This window comes from Gopherus flavomarginatus, chromosome 14 (genome assembly GCF_025201925.1).
Source record: "Gopherus flavomarginatus isolate rGopFla2 chromosome 14, rGopFla2.mat.asm, whole genome shotgun sequence".
Lineage (NCBI taxonomy): Eukaryota > Metazoa > Chordata > Testudines > Testudinidae > Gopherus > Gopherus flavomarginatus.
Genome location: NC_066630.1, coordinates 34,047,715 through 34,066,214, shown reverse-complemented (window position 1 = coordinate 34,066,214; position 18,500 = coordinate 34,047,715). Strand labels below are relative to the sequence as shown.

The window sequence follows — 18,500 nt, the reverse complement described above, 5'->3', positions numbered from 1 at the left end:
CATTTCATGGAGATGTCTAGTATCTGCCTCCTCTGACCCTGAAAAGCACAACTCTTTACTTCAAATCATATATTCTCACAATCATCATCTTATTTAAATTAACTGTCCTAAGAAAGTGGAAAAAAACAATGCTCTCAAACTTCTGAAGTGGAAAATAGAACGAGCAGCTGCACTCCGAGTGTAGAAAACAGTCCTACCAAAGAGAAGCATCTCAGACCTGCTCTTCAAAGCCTGGTGAATTTTGCAAGACAACCCTCTTGAACAATCACTACGTGACACAGGCTCCCCAGACTTTTTGGTCCACTTATTCTGCACTTGGTACTCACCTAATTCTTTCACTCTGCATGAACTACTATCATAATTTTCAGTGCCAAACATTTTCCTTTGGTTTTGCTTACTTCTTTATCAACTGTCACCTCATACAATGAGAGAGGCATCATTACATGCTAAAAAGACAGTTCACATATCTCTTGAAATAATTTTAGTTTTTGTTTTGTTCTGAGGCTGCCTGTCCCTCAAATATCCCCAATTTCCTCTGTAAACACACAGCACGAGTGAATTTGTTAGCGTCATTGTCCCTCACCTGTTAATGTGTCTCTCTTGAGGCTTATTTAAAGCATACGTTTTAATAAAAGATTTCTTCAAAATGAGAGCAAAATCCCAAGAGAACAGCTTGATACTTTGACACCCTTAAATCTGAAATCAAACCCTAGCCCCAAATCTTCAACATTTCATGCATGTCTATTACTTTAGTACATTCCCTAAGCCACAAATTCTAGCCTAAATGTAATCCAGCTCTGAACACTGCTTCTCTGATCCATCTCTAACAGAGTTCATTTACCAGCAGCACAGCTGATTTATAACCAAGCATGAACTAGAGACAGTTATGGATTTCAAAAAGAAAGGGCCTTACCTTGAGAAACAAGGCCCCCTTGGAAGCCAAGGAGTCTGTTCCTTTTCCATTGGGGTAACAGTGATAGGCAGCATCCATAATTGGGTAGCGGCTGGCAAAAAGCAGGCCACTGTTAACAAACTTAAAGCTGCAGCAGCCATGGCAGCCATAGACCCCAACATCATATAGAATGTATTCAAAATAGTGATGGAGCTGCTGTTTCAACTTCTCTGCTGCTCTTTTGTCAAACACTTCCTGCAAGCACAGGAAGTCCAAGTTGGCAGGGAAGAATGCAGAGATCTCATGGTCAAAGATTTCATCCATATGCTTCTTTTTCCTCACAGAGGTCTTCTTCATGACCGAGGCTTTGTAAAGGAGCTTGTTGTTGATGTTACTTTGGTCCACTGTGCCATCTCCAATGCGAACCTTAACCAGGGACTCTCGCGAGGCAGTGTAGCTGTCTAAACTCCCAGAATCTCCTTCTTTTTGTTTATGGTTGGGTATTTGACCCTTTGGGCTCTCTCTTTCACTTTCCAAGGAGTGTTCTGCTGGGCTACTGATATTAGCCTGGCCACTAATGGCATCCGCTTCTGTGTCTGAAATATGGCCATTATCCTCCCCACTTATGCGCACGATACATGTGTTGTTGTCCTCTCCCTCATTTAGTTCCCCTCCAGCTTTAGTATCTCTGCTATCCTCACTGTTATTTGAGCCAGAATTGTCTCCCTTGTACTCTACAGATGATGTCCTTTTGATGCCTACACTGACAGCACGATTAGTGCTATCTCCAACTTGGGGAGAGGCCAAGCTGCTGAAACTGGCTGCACTGATGGATGTGTTAGTGGGGGAATCTATATATATTTTTATCTGTGGTCTGCTTGCCCCATTTCTGATTCTCCGCCCAATTTCTCTAGCCCGTGCCTGTGTGCTGAACACATTGTTAAATCTTGCCAGAGAGTCTGGTAGCAGACAAACATTGGCACTACCAAAGCAGAAGCTTTTCCCATTGCCTGCAGCTTTCCATTCAGTAAGTAGTGTAGCGCCATTGGCCTGGCTCTTGTCTCCTAGCCTGGAGTAGATATATGGCCTTCTAGCTGACTGGAGAGGTGACCATAACAAGAAGCCAACCAGGGCAAAAGGAAGAGATGCCAACAGCAGTGCCAAGTAGATAGGAGTGGTAATAATAATGCAGAGTGCTTGAAAGTAGCATGGATCGTCTGCCCTTTGACGTTTCTCATAGGTGGTAGGAACAAAGGAGGCAACAAGCCTGTCTGCAAACCAATAACATGGGAAAATCAGGCCCCAGGAAAAGGAATGCAGAACTGATAGAAAACTGTTGGGAAATGGGGAAGTGTACAAAACCATTGCAACTCAGTTATGACAACACCTCAGGGACTACTACATGATGTCACCGTCAACCATCCATCAGAACACTGGGGTGGAGGTCAGGGAAAAATCGTCCAGCCAACCGTTTGGGTTTCCAAGTGTAGTAAACACGTATCACCTTAAGAGCACCATTTCACTTTGTCAAGTAAGAGGGAAACAAGGCCACTGTCTCTCTGTCTTTTTGGCACCTATATTCTTCAAAGGAGGTCATTGCTCACTGCAAGGTATCATAATGAATCTCAGATGGGGCAGATGAAAAACCTGTAGAGACAAAAAAGTAAAAATAGACTTAATATTTACGCAAGGTTTGAAGCATGTTTTTCACCCACTCACACCAGTTTTTCTTCTAAGTCAATGGTTATTTTCCTTTTGGTTGTTGTCATTTCATTTTAAATGGCAATGTGACTGTCCGCTAAACATTGGGTGATATCTTCTTTCAGCTATTTGAAGTAAATCTGCAGTAACTCCATTCACCTGTACCTCTCAACCTGGCCCATTCAACGCAAATGAGCTTAAGGTTGCCATGAAAATTATAACACAATTCTCTGCTGTTGCAAATTTGAAGTCTTAACTTGAGTACAACATTAACAGTTTTTTTGAATTTTATAATCTCTCTCTCTTTGAAGGCTGCAATGTTATTTAAATCAAATATATCTGCATCTCATCAAATTCCATTCGCCAGTTATTTGTAGGTAGTTCTAAAACAGTATTATATTTAGCATCTTATCACTTAAGTTAATCAGTCTTGGAGTGACATAAAAGTTCTTGGATGAACAAGAAGAGATTTATGTGAGTTGGGTTTGAAGGCAAAGGCACATTGTGATAAAGGGCTGAGAACAATTTGATATTTGTTTACCAAAACAAAAAAGCCTTAGCTATGTTGTTCTCTAAAATTTGCATTAGGGTAGCTACAATTATGGCAACTCCACTCTGCTCAAACGGAGATACAGGGGAGTTATCCAACAGGTGGACAGCAGTGAAGGTAGGTAATCAGTACAGCCATGATAAAGGAGCATGAAACCTGAAATAAGAGAGTAAGCATGAATAAAAGGATTTTGTATTCTTCATCTTAGGCTAAATAAATTCAAATCAGTGTCTTTGTCAACACTGCTATTAAGACTATGGAGTGACAAGGGTTTTTCATTTTTTGAATAAAATTCCCTTCTAGAATTGATTTCTATAATTCTAAAACCTAGAATTTCTACAGTATTAAGCCATGCTGACTAAAGACATACCAAATGAGAAAGAGCAGGGATATAGTGAGCTATGCTACAATGCTCATTTCTTTCCTTTCATACTTGGGGAGGGGACAAGATGAGGATTGCAAGAGAATATGGTCACAGCTAATATTTGGGGCTGGATCCACTGATGACTACTTGGGCACTGACAGTGAATTTAAGTGGTTTAGTGCATATTTAGCTCTTATAAGGGCCAGAAACTAATGGGCATTTCTATTAAATGTGTTATAGCAAGCAAAACAACTACATAGCAAGAATAAGTATAGCTATTGAGAGAGTGAACATGTGCAGAAGCTTGGGTTAGACACTGCACTGATATATTATTAGCGGAAAAACACAGTTCCTCAATTTTCTTTCACTATGTAAATTTCCCTCCCTTTGGACCAAGCTCTTAGTATTGATTTATGTTGCCATCGCTAACACATTTCTTTGCTATGTTTAACATGAAGTACCAGACTGCAGCCTCAGAGTCTCCTGTATAGGTCAACAGTAATAAAAAAAATTAGACAGTTATCATTTGTGGTTTCAATAGTTCTCCCTCCTTACCTGCCATGTTATCTGTTTAAAAGGGATGAGAAATTCTTCCCTAGTTCTAAGTTTTCTTTCCATTGTGATAAAACCTTCACATCCCATTTCTACAACCGAAGACTAGAAACAATGATCATTAAGGTGAACTGGAATTCCTCTCCACACAAAACTATCATCGGCAATGAGCCTGTTTTGTTCTGGGAAGTGCAAACAAAAATCTAAATTACCAAGTCATTAGGCTGAGTTTTTTTTCTATATGACAATGCCTTGTAAAATCTGACCACTACATTTAAGAGTTCTTTCCAAAAATTACATTTCAGCTCCACTCCTTCTTCCACGCAGGTAAAAGGCTGAACTTCCATTGACTTCAGTGACAGTACAGAAGGATCTGAACCTTTACTAAGGATGTGGAACATTCCCTATTATTTTAATTAAAAAATGGATGCCTAGAGTGCTTGGTTTGGAGGATGTGATAAGATTCACTTTTGCAAATCTTTGATCCTTCTCTGGAGCAAAGAGCTTAGAAGGCTATGCATCAGATCTGAATCTGTTTTTAGATTCCCTGGGACCACAGGTTAAAGTTTCAGCATCAGCTAAGTTATTCAACCTTTTGAAGGAAGATGAACTGAGTTTCTTGCACAGTTTTTACTGTGTGGTGGTCAGATGGATGAGACCAAGTCAATCCCGATTCAGAAATGCACTTAAGCACATGCTAAAGCTCCTATTGACTTAAATGGGACTTCACCACATGCTTAAATGCTTTGTTGAATAAGATGCCTGAAAGCTGAAGTTCTTGTCTGTTTTATGTGAACAGTGAAAATCCCATGAGAGTGTTCATAAAAGCAGGGGTTTGCCCTTCAACCAAAATTCCATCAGCTTGAATCTCCTCTCATTTACACTAGTGGAATAACTATTTAAGTCAATAGTAATACATCAGCGAAAAAAATAGTGTAGAGAGGAGAATCTGGCTCACCGTCAATGCTCCACATAAGTACGGATATAGCAACACTAGGAAGAGTGTTCAAACGAAAAATTAAAAAGAGTCCCTTTCCCTAAATAGCTGACACCAAGTCTCTGAGAAGAGTCATATTCTCCCCATCACTCAAAAGCTAACTACACCCTTTGCTAATGTCAGAAGGCCAACATTATTCACTGGAGTTTCAGTGAGCCCTACAAGTCTCTCAGTTCTCTGGGCTGATGGAAGTGCTCCAGCATCTCAGAATCTGACTGAGAAGCGTCAATTTTTTTAAAATCAGCTCAACACATTTTTCATAATATCATAACATAAAATCAGTTACTCAATTTAAAGAAAAGTCTTATTTTTCAAGTATGAAGCAACTGACTTACTATTTATCATCTAACTGTTGTTGGGACATTGGGGTGGTGCTGATGGAGAAAAACTAATACATTTGCTCTCCTGAATTTTTCCAAAAGATTTTAGGGCTTTTAAAATAATGTAATGAGACTACACAGAAAGGAGTCTTTCCAGTCTTGCATGTACAAATCAAAGTAACTTAAACTCCATCCAATTATGTAATTATCCAGTAGACCAGAAGATGTGTGAAGAACCCTCTCTAATCTACTGGGTACTTAAAATGTTTTTTTTTAAATCCCTGCCTAATTACATAATTACCCAGTAGGCCTGAAAGGCTCTAATCTGCAACAGTCTCCTGGGTAAATAACACACAATTGTTTGGGGCATGGGAAGAGAGGGTGGAACATGGATTTATATTCCAGTTTTCTGTCTAACAATATGTAAGATTTTGGTGGAACTGATTCTGTTCTACACCAGAAGCTCAATTTGAATTTAATATTTCCTCTCTTTTGTACCTCTTTAAAAATACCAAACAAATAGAACTATGATAGAGACATAATGATTTATCACATCAATTTTCCTTGGACAAATGCATCCTTAAATAGATCATGGCAGATGCAGTGGCTCCCAGGGGGACATATGATTCCTGGTGTCAGTTTTGTAAATAATATAGTTAACACCTACTGGATGACAGGACACCGAAAAGCTAACTAGAGTAGGCCTTCACACACTCAATGCAAGTCTCTTATGGACTTAAGGGTCAATAAACTGCATATTAAGTATTCTTCAAGTGAACCATAATATGATCAATGAAAATGGCTTCAGAGTCAATTATACAAGCATAAAGACCTCTTGCATTCAACATGATCTAAATATGCTGTTGTACAGCTATTTCAAAAAAAAGATGTGTACAAAAAATATTGTTGACTATGACTTCTGATGGCAAAAGCAAATCAATTCAGAAGTAGGGCTGACACTGTTTTAATAACATTTAGCAAGAATGTAGAACTTTGTAAACAGTAAGGGCCTACCTACTGCACACAAACATACAGAAGGACTGAGAACAAACTAGCCCTAACTAAAAATACCTATCGCAATACCCCTGGGGCAGTAAAATATCCCCATTTTACAGAAACTATGAGAGAAGTTAAGTGATTTCCCCACCACACAATCAGTGGCAGAGCCAGGAACAGATCTCAGATCTCTGACTTTCAGTCCTGTATCTTAGCCACCAGAACATGCCTCCCCCTCTGCCAATCACATCCAAGATGCACAAAAAGCAAATGAACAAACAGAACAAAAGAAGAGAAGAGATGTGAAATTTGTGCCACTCCAGCTCTCCGTGATGCTAAGAAAGAAATGGCTCTGTATGTGTGAGCGACAGTTTGTGCTTTTGAAAACATGAACAATGATGTCAGTAATCTCCCTCCTAGAGCGGTGGTTTAAATGGAACCTGAGGCTAAGTGCATAATTCCTCATGTTGAAGGATATTACTTGGTAATCCAATGCTTTATTCACAGGGGTTGGAGGGATTAAGGGAGAACTGAAGATTGTGCACTAAACATATTCTTATAGCATACAGAAGGAAAATAACAGTTGTCTTTAGTTGTTTACTAAATGTTTGAAGTCTTAAAAAAACAATTTATTTTTTAAACCTGCTGATGTGGAAGTTCTTGGTTGAAGTGATAGCAAGGCATCTGGTTAAAAGATTTCAACTAAAGATTTTTAGAATTAGTATTTTCTGTTATCTAGAGTGTCTCAAAAAGTGCACTAAAGAGAAGGTGAGGTAATATCTTTTATTGGACCAACTTCTCTTGGTGAGAGAAACAAGCTTTAGTGGTTGCTTGGATTGTTTACTTGCATGTCTTATTAAATTAACAACAGATGCACCTATTAAAAAATTAAATTAAAAATTCCCTATCTACTTGCATAGTGATTTGATGAAGAGTTAGGAGCTTCAGAAATTTTTACTGTAAGTGATTTGGGAGCGTAAATCACATTCTCAAAAGCACCTAAGTGACTTAGAAAGTTACATCAAATTGGCTTACACAGTGAGTTTAGTTTCTGAACTGCCTTTTTTGAAAATGGGGCTTAAGCTACTGAACTAAATGGTCCACTGGTTTGATCCACTATGGCAGGTCCTACCTGAGACATCTTTACCAAAAAGAGAAGCATCGTCTGTAACCACAATACCATTTAAGGTTTCTGAAGTACCATTCTACAATCAAATTTGCATGACTGTAAAGGATAGAATTTTAAAAAGCTCTTAAATCCCTCAAATCAATGAAATTTAAGCTCCTAAGCAACTTGGGAGCAGTGTTCCCTCTAATTTTTCCCACCTATGTGTGGAATGAATTATGTTATTCATGTGGCAGGGTGGGACTGAGGCATTCGGAGTGTGGGAAGGGACTCGGGGCTGGGGCAGAGGGTTGCGGTGCAGGAGGGTGACGGTTCTGGCTCGGGGTGTGGGCTCTGGGGTGGAGCTGGGGATGAGGGATTTAGGGTACAGTTGGGCTCCTTGGGGCTCCAGTGGGGAAAGAGGACTCCCCCATCCAGCTCTCTCCCTACACAGCAGCACCTGGGCTGGGGAAGGGAGGAAGCCTCTCCCCTGGCTGCGACAGGCCCAGGCCAGACTGGGTCAGAGGCACTTGTCCCCTGGCCAGCAGGCCCAGGCCAGGCTGGTTTGGGGCCAGGGGAGGGGTGCCTGTGCCCCAGCTAGGGCCGGCGCTTCCATTTAGGCGACCTAAGCAATCGCCTAGGGCGCCAGGATTTGGGAGGGCGGCAGGCTGCTCCGGTGGACCTCCCGCAGGGATGCCTGCGGCAGGTCCACCAGAGCCGCGGGACCAGCGGACCCTCCGCAGGGACGCCTGCGGCAGGTCCACTGGAGCCGCAGGACCGGCGAGCAGCAGAGCATCCCCCGCAGCGTGCCACCGTGCTAGAGCTGGCCCTGCGCCTAGGGCGCCAAAAACCCTGGCGCCGCTCCTGCCCCCAGTTGCAGCAGGTCTGAGACTGGCCTGGGTCGGGGCCAGGCGAGGGGCGCTGCAGCAGATCTGGAGCTTGGGGAGAGGCATCTCTCCCCGCTACAGCCCTGAGCATCTGCGCAGAGCTGAATAGGCAGCTGCACGGCCATACAGCTTAGAGGGAACTTAGCTTGGTAACTTTTGAAAAATTTACTCTTAGAATCTATTGATTAACTTATAACAGAGTTTGAATACAAAATGATAAACTTAGAGACCTTAAATGGTGTTATTGTTATAGACAATGCGTCTCTCTGGGGTGAAGCTGACTCACCCAAAACTGCCACAAGTGGTCCATCTAGTCCCATAGCCTCTCTCTGACTATGGCCAGTGCTGGCTGCTTCAAAATCGTGCTCAAGAACCCCTGCAATAGGAAGTTATGATATAACCTGCCCCCAGGTAAAGTTTCCTCCAAATTAGAGTTGTGTAAATAACTGATTTTTTGATTCACTAGCTGTTACAAAAAATTGAAAAAACTCTCATTATTTTGGATTGACCTAAAATAAAAATAAAAGATGTTTCATTCAACCACAAATTTTTTAAAAAATTTGTCTCCAGTCAAACTAAAATCATTTTGGTTCAGCTTTTTAAGATGTTATTTTTTTTAAACTTAAACTAAGTACATTTCCAAACAAAAATAATTTTGAATAAAAAAAAATGTTTTGTTTCCAGACTGTTAAAATGACACATTTTGATTTTTTTGACTGAAACAATTCAACGGATTTAACACAAATTCACAAAATGTTTTGATCAATCCAAATACGCATTTTTCAGTGAAAAAAGTTTCAGATGAAAAATTTTGTTCAGCTGTACCTCTATTAATTAGAGGTACTAAGCTCTGTTTACAATAGAGGTTGATGTATGCCCTGAAGCATGAGGATTCATCTTTTACTTCCAGAATTCATCTTTATCAGGCAGGGAGAATAGAAGTTCCCAATCTACCTTCTGTATATATTACTTTTATCACAGAATCACAGGACTCAAACAGGTCATCTACTCCAGCCCCCTGGACTTATGGCAAGACTAAATATTATCTACACCATTTCTGACAGGTGTTTGTCTACATCCCTGGTAGGCAACCTGCAGCCCATCAGGGTAATCCGCTGGCGAGCCACGAGACAGTTTGCTTATACTGACCGTCCGCAGGCACAGCCGCCCACAGCTCCCAGTTCCAGAGCACTTGCAAACCTTCCCAGCTTAGTATCATCTGCAAACTTTATAAAAGTATACTCTTTGCCATTATCTAAATCAGTGGTTCCCAGACTTGTTTCGCCACTTGTGCAGGGAAAGCCCCTGGTGGGCCAGGCTGGTTTGTTTACCTGCCAAGTCCATAGGTTTGGCCGATCGCGGCTCCCACTGGCCGTGGTTCGCTGCTCCAGGACAATGGGAGCTGCTGGAAGCGACGCGGGCCGAGGGATATTGAACAGAACTGGACCCAGAACTGATCCCTGTAGGATTCCACTCAATATGACCTGTCAGCTTGACTGTGAACCACTGATAACTACTCTTTGGGAATGGTTTTCCCACCAGTTATGCACCCACCTTACAGTAGTTCCATCTAGGTTGTATTTCCCTAGTTTGTTTATGAGAAGGTCATGCAAAACAATATCAAAAGCCTTGTTAAAGTAAAGATATACCACAACTATTGCTTCTCCTCTATCTACAAGGCTTGTTACTTTGTCAAAGAAAGCTATCAGATTGATTGGACATGATTTGTTCTTGACAAATCCATGCTGACTGTTATTCTTATCATGTCTCCTTTTATTCGTCTCCTCTCTAAACAGTCCCAATCTTTTCAATGTCTTCACATGAGAGTTTTTCATACCTCCAGTCATTTGCCACCTATCTCAGAACCCCAGATATTTCTACTATGTCCTTTGTGAGACAGAGTGACTGGAACTGAACACAGTATTCCAGGGAGGGTGTACTATTAACTTGCATAATGACATATTTTTGATATTATTGTCCATGACACTCCTCATGCACCCTAACAGTTTGCTTGCTTTTATGATTGCTGCTGCACATTGAGCAGATATCTTCATTGAACTGTCCACAGATAAATGCATTGGTAGAGGATTTGAAGAAGGTGTTTGTTAAAGGAGTGGAAATGGGGAGCGGCGGATCTGGGCTCCTATGACTGGCATGGCAGGGAGTCAACCCCTCTCCTTTATAGCTCACCTTCACCTTCATTTGAAGGGGGGATAGTAAGGTCCACGTAGTGGGTAGGCTGGGGACCAGGATGGCAAAGGGGGAAGGTTGACAGAAGACCGCCAGGTATATACTGAAATGATCATGCACTGTACACTTTTACCTTCACAGTACACTCCCAGACAGTTGTTAATAAAGTTGCGGCCTAATTAAACCACATCCAGGTCCTCTTGTCCTTCTGGCATAGCCAGTTAATGATGCTCAGGTCTTTTCCCTGAATTGTTACTGTTAATTGAATTGTCTGACAAAATTATATATATTTTTATTTTTCCTTAGTATAATACTTGTATTTTGCTAATGATTTATTAGTGATGAGAGTTTCTAAAATGTAAATAAAGAGAAAATCTTAACTGAATCAATTAGTCTTAATTATTTGCTCAGCTGTATTGTGTATGCCACATTATACCTCAGTTGTATTGTACTATTTCATTGTTCACAGATTTAAAATGGGTGAGGGGAAAAAAAGCACATCTCTGGAATATTTCAGTAAATACTACATGGATTTTTTAGAGAACATGTGTTAATTCTAGACAAAGAGTTTCTTCTTCTTAACCCCAAAGGGGGGGGCCAGCCAAGCAAAATTGAAGTGAGTTGCATGACATTGTGACAGGGCGCAGGAGGTCACAATGCCACTCGCTCAAATTTGGCTCCCTCCCCAGATCCAAGCAACACTTTGACCCCATCGCTGGAGCTGGGTTGCAATGCCTGGAATGGGGAGCTAAACCCAGCCAGCCCCATAGGAGAGGAACCACTTCAATCAGCACAGGACAAGGGGGTTTGTAGGTCAAAGCAGGACAGTCCTGCAAAAACTGGGGCTGCTGGAAGTTTTGCATATGCATCACACTGGTAGAAGTCTCCAAAAAATAGGCTGTGACACTTTCTCAAAGACAAGGTCACAAGTATCTTTTACAATGGAAATTGTAGAGCACCCTAAAGATAGGGGTTGCTAACCTTAAATCATTACAGATCCAAAATTTTTACTGAAATCCTGTTGTCCTATATGAGAACATGACATGGTGATGCAGCTGTAGGCAGTCATTGTAGATATACTGTGGGAGCATTTCAAAAGCACTTTAACTCTGCTCTCACTGAAGTCAATGAGAGTTTTACAGCTTTTGCAAGTTCTATCCACCAACGACTTCTGGATGTGAATCCCCACAGGGTCTACAGCACATGGTATTGAAATAAGAGCGTTACTGTAGATGAATAAAGCTGCATACAGTCTAAATAAGGATTCGTTATGCAGAGATGAAGGAGTATTGTTACAGACTTGAATTTTCATGTGAATTTGGCACATTTTTCATGATCTTTTAAAATGAACTAATCAAACAAACAATCTCCAAGTGCCCTGTAACTTGAATCTATAAGCTATCATCAGGCGTAACCCATTTTAAACATTCTGTCAAACTTAATTGAGCTATCATGTACAAATGTATTTAAACGTGTATTCATAAATCTTGTAGGATGCCTATCCAGGGCTGTCAGCCAACAAATGAAGCAAAAATCCACGAATGTTCAGATTAACTTTTTGTTTAAATGAATGGACCCAGCACTGCGTTTAGCATGCTTATTGAGGAGTTCAGTGCCATACACTCTGCAACCTTTTATAAGAACAAAAAGGTATATAGGACTTGGACTGGAATTTTCAAAGGCACTTAAAGGAGTCAGGCACATCACTACTACTCAATTTGTATAAGAGCTGGGCACCTAACTCCCTTTGGCACAGCCTTGGTAGTTCAGGGTATTTGGAATGGGATACGAAACATAACTGATAGGGGTAACTGTCCAACTCTGTTACAGTCAGATCAGTAGGACGAGAAAGTTTCCTTCTGTTGGCTACTTAACAGCTTAGATAACATGAGTTGGCGGTTGCAGTTGTGTTCACTCAACACAGCATTTGGTTTTAATTGACATCCTTCCTGTCTCCCTCAGCAGAGAAACTAAGCACTGAATTGGCACGGAACCTAAGCTACTCTCTCACATCTAGAGGTAGGTTTCTCTATTTCAGGGTTGAGACCTACTGGTGGTCAAAATGGTGATGCTTGCACTGTGCTTTGCCTCTTGTGTGGATAGACAGGAAACTACCACATCTCCAGAGTTCTCAATCAGGTATTTTTACCTGTCCCAAATTCTCTACGAATTCTCAGACCAAAAAAACCTCAAGCCCTATATCGAACTGGAGTTAAGGTTGAAAATACATATCACTAACTTTAAATGATAGACTGTAGTAATTAACCAGAATACAAGTATTGTATATCCAGGAAATTAAGAGTTAAGATTAGATTTAAAATCCAAACATGTTAATATATAAAAATGCATGTTTATCAGACAAATAATGGGAGCTTGCTGAAAAACGGGATATATTTTTCATTAAAATTGTCAATCTATTTCCAATCAAAATTGCTAAAAATGTTTGAACAGCCCTGCAAGTAGCCTTAGTTTTGCCCTGTTGCAAAAGATTTATTTTAAATTTTCTGGGAATTTATTTCTGTACTGAAAGTGCTATAAATTTGGAGATGATACCCTATATCATTCAGTCATAAGAGACTTAACCATTGCTTTAAATGTAAAGTTCAGCTCTAACAATGGAATCACAACCTACAATTGTATCTCGTGCCCAAATGGAGCCCTATTGATTTAATTGGGGTCTGTCCATGCAAATTAGGTTGCAGATTTAGGATCATAACAAAAAAGATGGAAACATGTTTCTAGGTAAAAGAACTGTGCAATGTAATTTTTTGTTCTTTTGCAAACTGTTTCATGAAACCTGAATAAATGTCACAAGTGAGCTACATGCATTGCTTCAGAAAACTATTAATTCTCATTTGGCTGGGGATATAACCTTGAACACAAGTGCATTTGGACAATGCATGAGAACAAACGTATCACTTGTGTGTGCTGTGGTATTGCTTGGAGAGCTCTGCATGACTGCCATACAAGAAAGAGAAAGGATAGAAGCATTTTCTCAGACACTAGAATGAGTAGCTGATAAGGCGTCAAAAATAACTTTAATTTAGCATTATCTGTAGAACTTCACAGAGTGCAGTATGGCAGAGAATGGAGGCTCTCAGTTATCCTCACTGCTGAAAGAAGAATTTTGGCCATTAATTTTACTAAACTCCTCTGCCTTATCAATGGAACCTCCAAATGGAAGTGCCTCAAAAATGCAAGCCCCAAGTTATGTGGACATGAAAATAGACACACACACTCAATTATTTTAGTGATGCACAAAGACCAGGGATACATACTTCATTATTAAAACCCTTATTTTGTGGGTGATGTCATTACACTTTTTCTTCCACGTGAAGTCTTTATGGGATGTCACCCAGGCTGTTCTTTAATCAGTTGAAACGTTATGATTGAGTGATCTGGGATACTCCTCTCTCAGCCCCAAGAGATGGATACGCTTCTGCCACAGTACTCCCAAACCCTTCTACCCTGAAGAGCAAAGGATTAGGACTGTGATGAAAACTTCTGACTCCTGCATAGCAGTGTAGAGCATATACTCTTAGGCCAGAGAGCTCAGTAAATGGCTTTTGTTAATGCGTGTTTTATTAATTATTAGGGCAGTTTTGTAAGGCATTTTTAAAAGATAGTGTCAAATTTGCAAAAATGGCCTATAATTTTGCATTATCCAAGTTTGTGTGTGCCCCAGTAATTTGTACAAACAACCCGAGCAGTTAGACATCTGCCATGTGGAAACCTGCATGTTAGGGTGTGCAGTTCTATACAAACTGAGGAGGCAAAAAATAAAACAAACAAACAAACAAACAAAATCCAAAGCTACCTCTGCTCATATAGTATGCTGTTGCACATAATGTGCCTCTCAGATTCTCAGAATGCTCCTATAACAGCGCATTGCAATAAATCTTAAGAAAGTTCTTGCAGTCTCCTGGACTGGCAAGTGATAGAAGTAAGACTCCATAACATATTTCTGCCAAGTGCGGAAAAACAGCAGGCATACAACTAGGGGTTTCAAGGGAGACTTGCTATTGGGCAGGACTTGGAAAAATCTCATCCACCCACTTGCTGATCTCATTGAATACCTGAAAAGCAGAACAATCTTTATTCTGAGTCCTTATTTGGTGCAGAGTTGTAGAAGGTCAACCACAGCATGCAAGCGTGTGAATCTATGCTTCTAAGCTCTGTTTATACAATAGAACTGGAATGGGCTCTATTTACAAAATCATTTTTGGTCTGGTTTAGCCTCCTATTTCATAGGAGCTTGTGTAACTCAATAATGGTCAAATAAATCTGATCTTTGCGGACAGGTTGTTTAATTAATCTTAGTGAGGGAAAACAATATTAACTTTGGCTGCCAGAGCCAGAATTTGAGAAAACTTTTCCTATTCATATGTCACCATCTCTGCTAAAACTGACAAAGAGGCCAGAATACAACATCTGCTACATACATTGTGTGGGGGTTTCCCATTAAGCAGCGAGGCTATTCATTCTCATGTGACACCCATGACCTTCAAGCTTCTCATTAGCCAACTATGGGTCAATTAGTGACCATTCTTCATAGCACTGGTCTCTTTATAGCTGAAACTGGTTCTTATCACCTGGTAACAAGTCTCTGTAAGCTACAGTAAACACATGAGACCTTGCTATAAATAATAGTACTTCTATAGAGGTGCTCATCTACTGCTCTCAAAGTACTTAGGAGAAGTTCATTACAATTATTCACATATGGAAAAGTTGAAAGGCAGACAGGTTGTGACTTGGCCAACGTGTCACAAAGTCTGAGACAGAGCTGATAAGGGAAATCAGGTTTCCTGACTCTCACTCTCATATCCTATCCTGATCATGTTGCCTCTGAGCAGACAGAATTAATATTGTACTGTGGTGATCATAAAAGAGTCAGCATTTCCCAAAATGCACCACGTAGTGGTCAGGCTCGGAAACAGGATGTACTGATACTCTTTCGAGATATCCTGTTTTCATAAGAGTTGCGGTCCTCATGACAGATTTCCAAAGAAATATCCAACCATTGAAATTCTCATCTAAGCCAAAATTTCTGAGATTCACCAAACACAGCTCACTGCATCAGCAACCAGGTTAATCTGACCTTCCGTAAATAAGGAATTTAAGCAAGATTAGAGCACTACTTCTTGCACCATGGTGTTTCAAATCTGTTCCAGGTTCTATCAGAAATGTTTTTTGTTTTGTTTTTAAACCCACTCCATCACTATAACATTGTTAGACTGGACTGTTTTAATTCTTTCATATCCATATATGCAACAGAGAAGGTATAAAAAGATATATAGCATAATAGGATTTTTATATTCAGTCTAGTTAACCTGTACTTTGGCTGGGGGAACAGAGGGATTTCTTGACATCTTTAAACAAGCTATGGCTGAATTGTGCTCAGATTTTACAAAATATTTTCCTCTTAAACGCTGGTGCCTACAATATTTGATAGATAATCCCATCTGATTTTGATCAAGGGACACTGGAATCACAAAGGTTGGATCAGAATCCAGGTCAGAACTTTTCCAAAGTTAGCAGGATTCTAGAGCCACCGTTAAGAGGCTGGGGCTTAGTGTAGTGATGAGGCCCTGCTAGACAGTTTGGAACAAGAAGTGGATCATAAAATGTGTGACATTCACATGGGTTCAGATCCAAGGGTTTGATAAAGACCCATTTCTAGTCTTTCATACATACAAAGGGGTAATTAGCATTTGCATACGCAGCTGTCCATTCAATTCCTCATCATAATGAAATTCTTTGACATGCTATACGGCATCAGCTTTGCTCTCAATTATTTACTTGTTATTTATGCTCCCAAAAGAGAATCCCTGAACAGTCTTTCCAGGTTCTCACATTACAGGAAAAAATGGCTGATCGCAACATACTCCAACTTGCTCTTCAAGTTAAACTTCTTTTTCAGTTTTAAGCATAATAACTTTAGTTTTTCAAAAGACAAAAATCAGTATCGATAAAATCTGTTCCTCTCCTTTAGGAATCCTGTTTAGAAATCCTGAAAAATTAAAAAAAATATATGTTCCATATGATCTGAAGGCTTTAGTGCTTTAGTATAGGAAGCACTGATTAATAAGCAAACATCTTTGGAAATGTATTAACACTGATTGACAAGAACCAGGTTTCTTGTCTATAGCCTACAACTCTTCTGTTCTTATTGTTTGCTAACAGATACTTGCTCATGTCAGAATGTCTCTAATTGCATTACAGTGCTGCCTTTCAGTCTCAAATTTCCAGAGATTCCTAGTCCATATATATATAAACATATCAATGGGTGGGCACATTTAGCACAACCAAATAGTAGTGAAACCGCAGAGGTATTTTTCTCATTTATAGCTGCTGGTGCCAGCCAGTCAAAATATTTTAAACCTTTGTATAAGAAAAGAAAGAATAAGAGCAATCCTGCTACTGCTTATGTCTGTTGTTTGAACAGTGATCCTTGTTTAAAAGAAAACAGGCAAGCAAAACTGTGTCAGAGGCAGCCGTGTCATTATCCCTCACTACATAATACAAAATAATACATCAGTAAGAGACATTTACTAGCATCTTAAATATAATATAAACATTAATGAACAAGCAAACAATAAGCAACTATTCAGATAATCTGGTGTTGCATGTTAGAGCACAGGAAATGCATCTCAGTATTGTTATCAGCTGCAAATTAGACATCTCAAAAGTTTCTGGAGGTTAAATTCTATATTTTCCTTAAATTTAGTCATTTTAATTGTCCTTCAGTTACATGTGGTCATAACCATGAGTTAACCAATAGTTAAATTGACCAAAGTTCTACTTTTTCTTAATTCATGTTGCAACAATTTTGAAAGTGTCAACTCTTCCATTTGTTCCAATGGTGAGGTGCATTTTCGGTCTCATTTTTTTTTGGAACAGGTGTCCCCACCTAATGAAGTATTGGCAAAATATCATACTCAGAGACAGCTGCAGAATAGATTTAGTGAAAAGCGATAGGATTTTTAAAACTGTTTTGAAATATAATTTCTATAGGTCTATTGACTTTTGTGTGTATGTATATTTATATACAAACATACACTTGAGAAAATATTTATTTAGCAATTTAAAATTAATAACTACAGTTTTCTTTTAGCAACATCATATGAAGATATAGTAGCACTGAACTGAAGGTAAATATGGTTAATATTTAATACACTGGGTTTTTTAAATTTTACTGAGCCAACACTGTCAAATTCTTTCACTTGCAATTGAAAGTAAAATGTTTAACTAAAAGAGCAGTTGTTACATAAACAATCAGTACAGGCTATGTGCCTAGCTAGAGTAGGAGATGAGAAAATAAATCAAACTTAACAAATCAAAACAACACTGATTTTGAAGGTGTTGAAAATCTGCATCTTCATTTAGACTTGGGCTTATCTCCAATATGAATAGTATGGTCCTCACAGAACTTTTAGCATACAAACATCTCCCAGACCTCTATTTTCTCAATTTCAGTTCTATTGCTATAATGATATTGAAGAGGAGCCATTAGGAAAGCAATATCTGGGCAAGACAATATCTTGGTAGTATAATTATTTAATTGAAAAAGTGATCATGGTGGATTAAAGTTTGATGATGATCAAAAAAGTACATGTGAAAACGGAACCTTTTTATTCAACAGGGCTGCTTTGTGTATGTATATTCAGAGCCAGAGAACTAAGTTTAATGTGAAAAATTTTGTTTTTACTAATCAGCCCCTGCAGAGTCAGCACAACTCTGGGAACTGAACTTGATTTTTTTTTTGGCATGTGGATCATCAGTATAATCATTAACTAAGTAAAATGTACAGGGCCATTTGTGCGGCCCATTATCTTTAAATGGTACCCTCAGTACATATGCAAATCACCACTGAAGTTAATGGAGTTGCACGGGTACAAATGAGGCCAGCATTTGCCTGTAGAATCTTTATTATTTGTGATGCATGA

At 39.6% G+C, this 18,500-nt stretch overlaps 1 protein-coding gene across 1 annotated transcript in view; it reads right to left on the bottom strand.

Annotated features, from left to right (window-relative positions):
* SMPD3 (sphingomyelin phosphodiesterase 3) overlaps positions 1-18,500 on the bottom strand; it is a 234,466-nt gene that overhangs the window by 68,379 nt on the left and 147,587 nt on the right. Inside the window, exon 3 of the mRNA XM_050922698.1 lies at positions 914-2,539. Coding sequence (XP_050778655.1) covers positions 914-2,257 — 1,344 coding nt within the window. The 5' untranslated portion in view covers positions 2,258-2,539. The remainder of the gene's footprint in view (positions 1-913; positions 2,540-18,500) is intronic.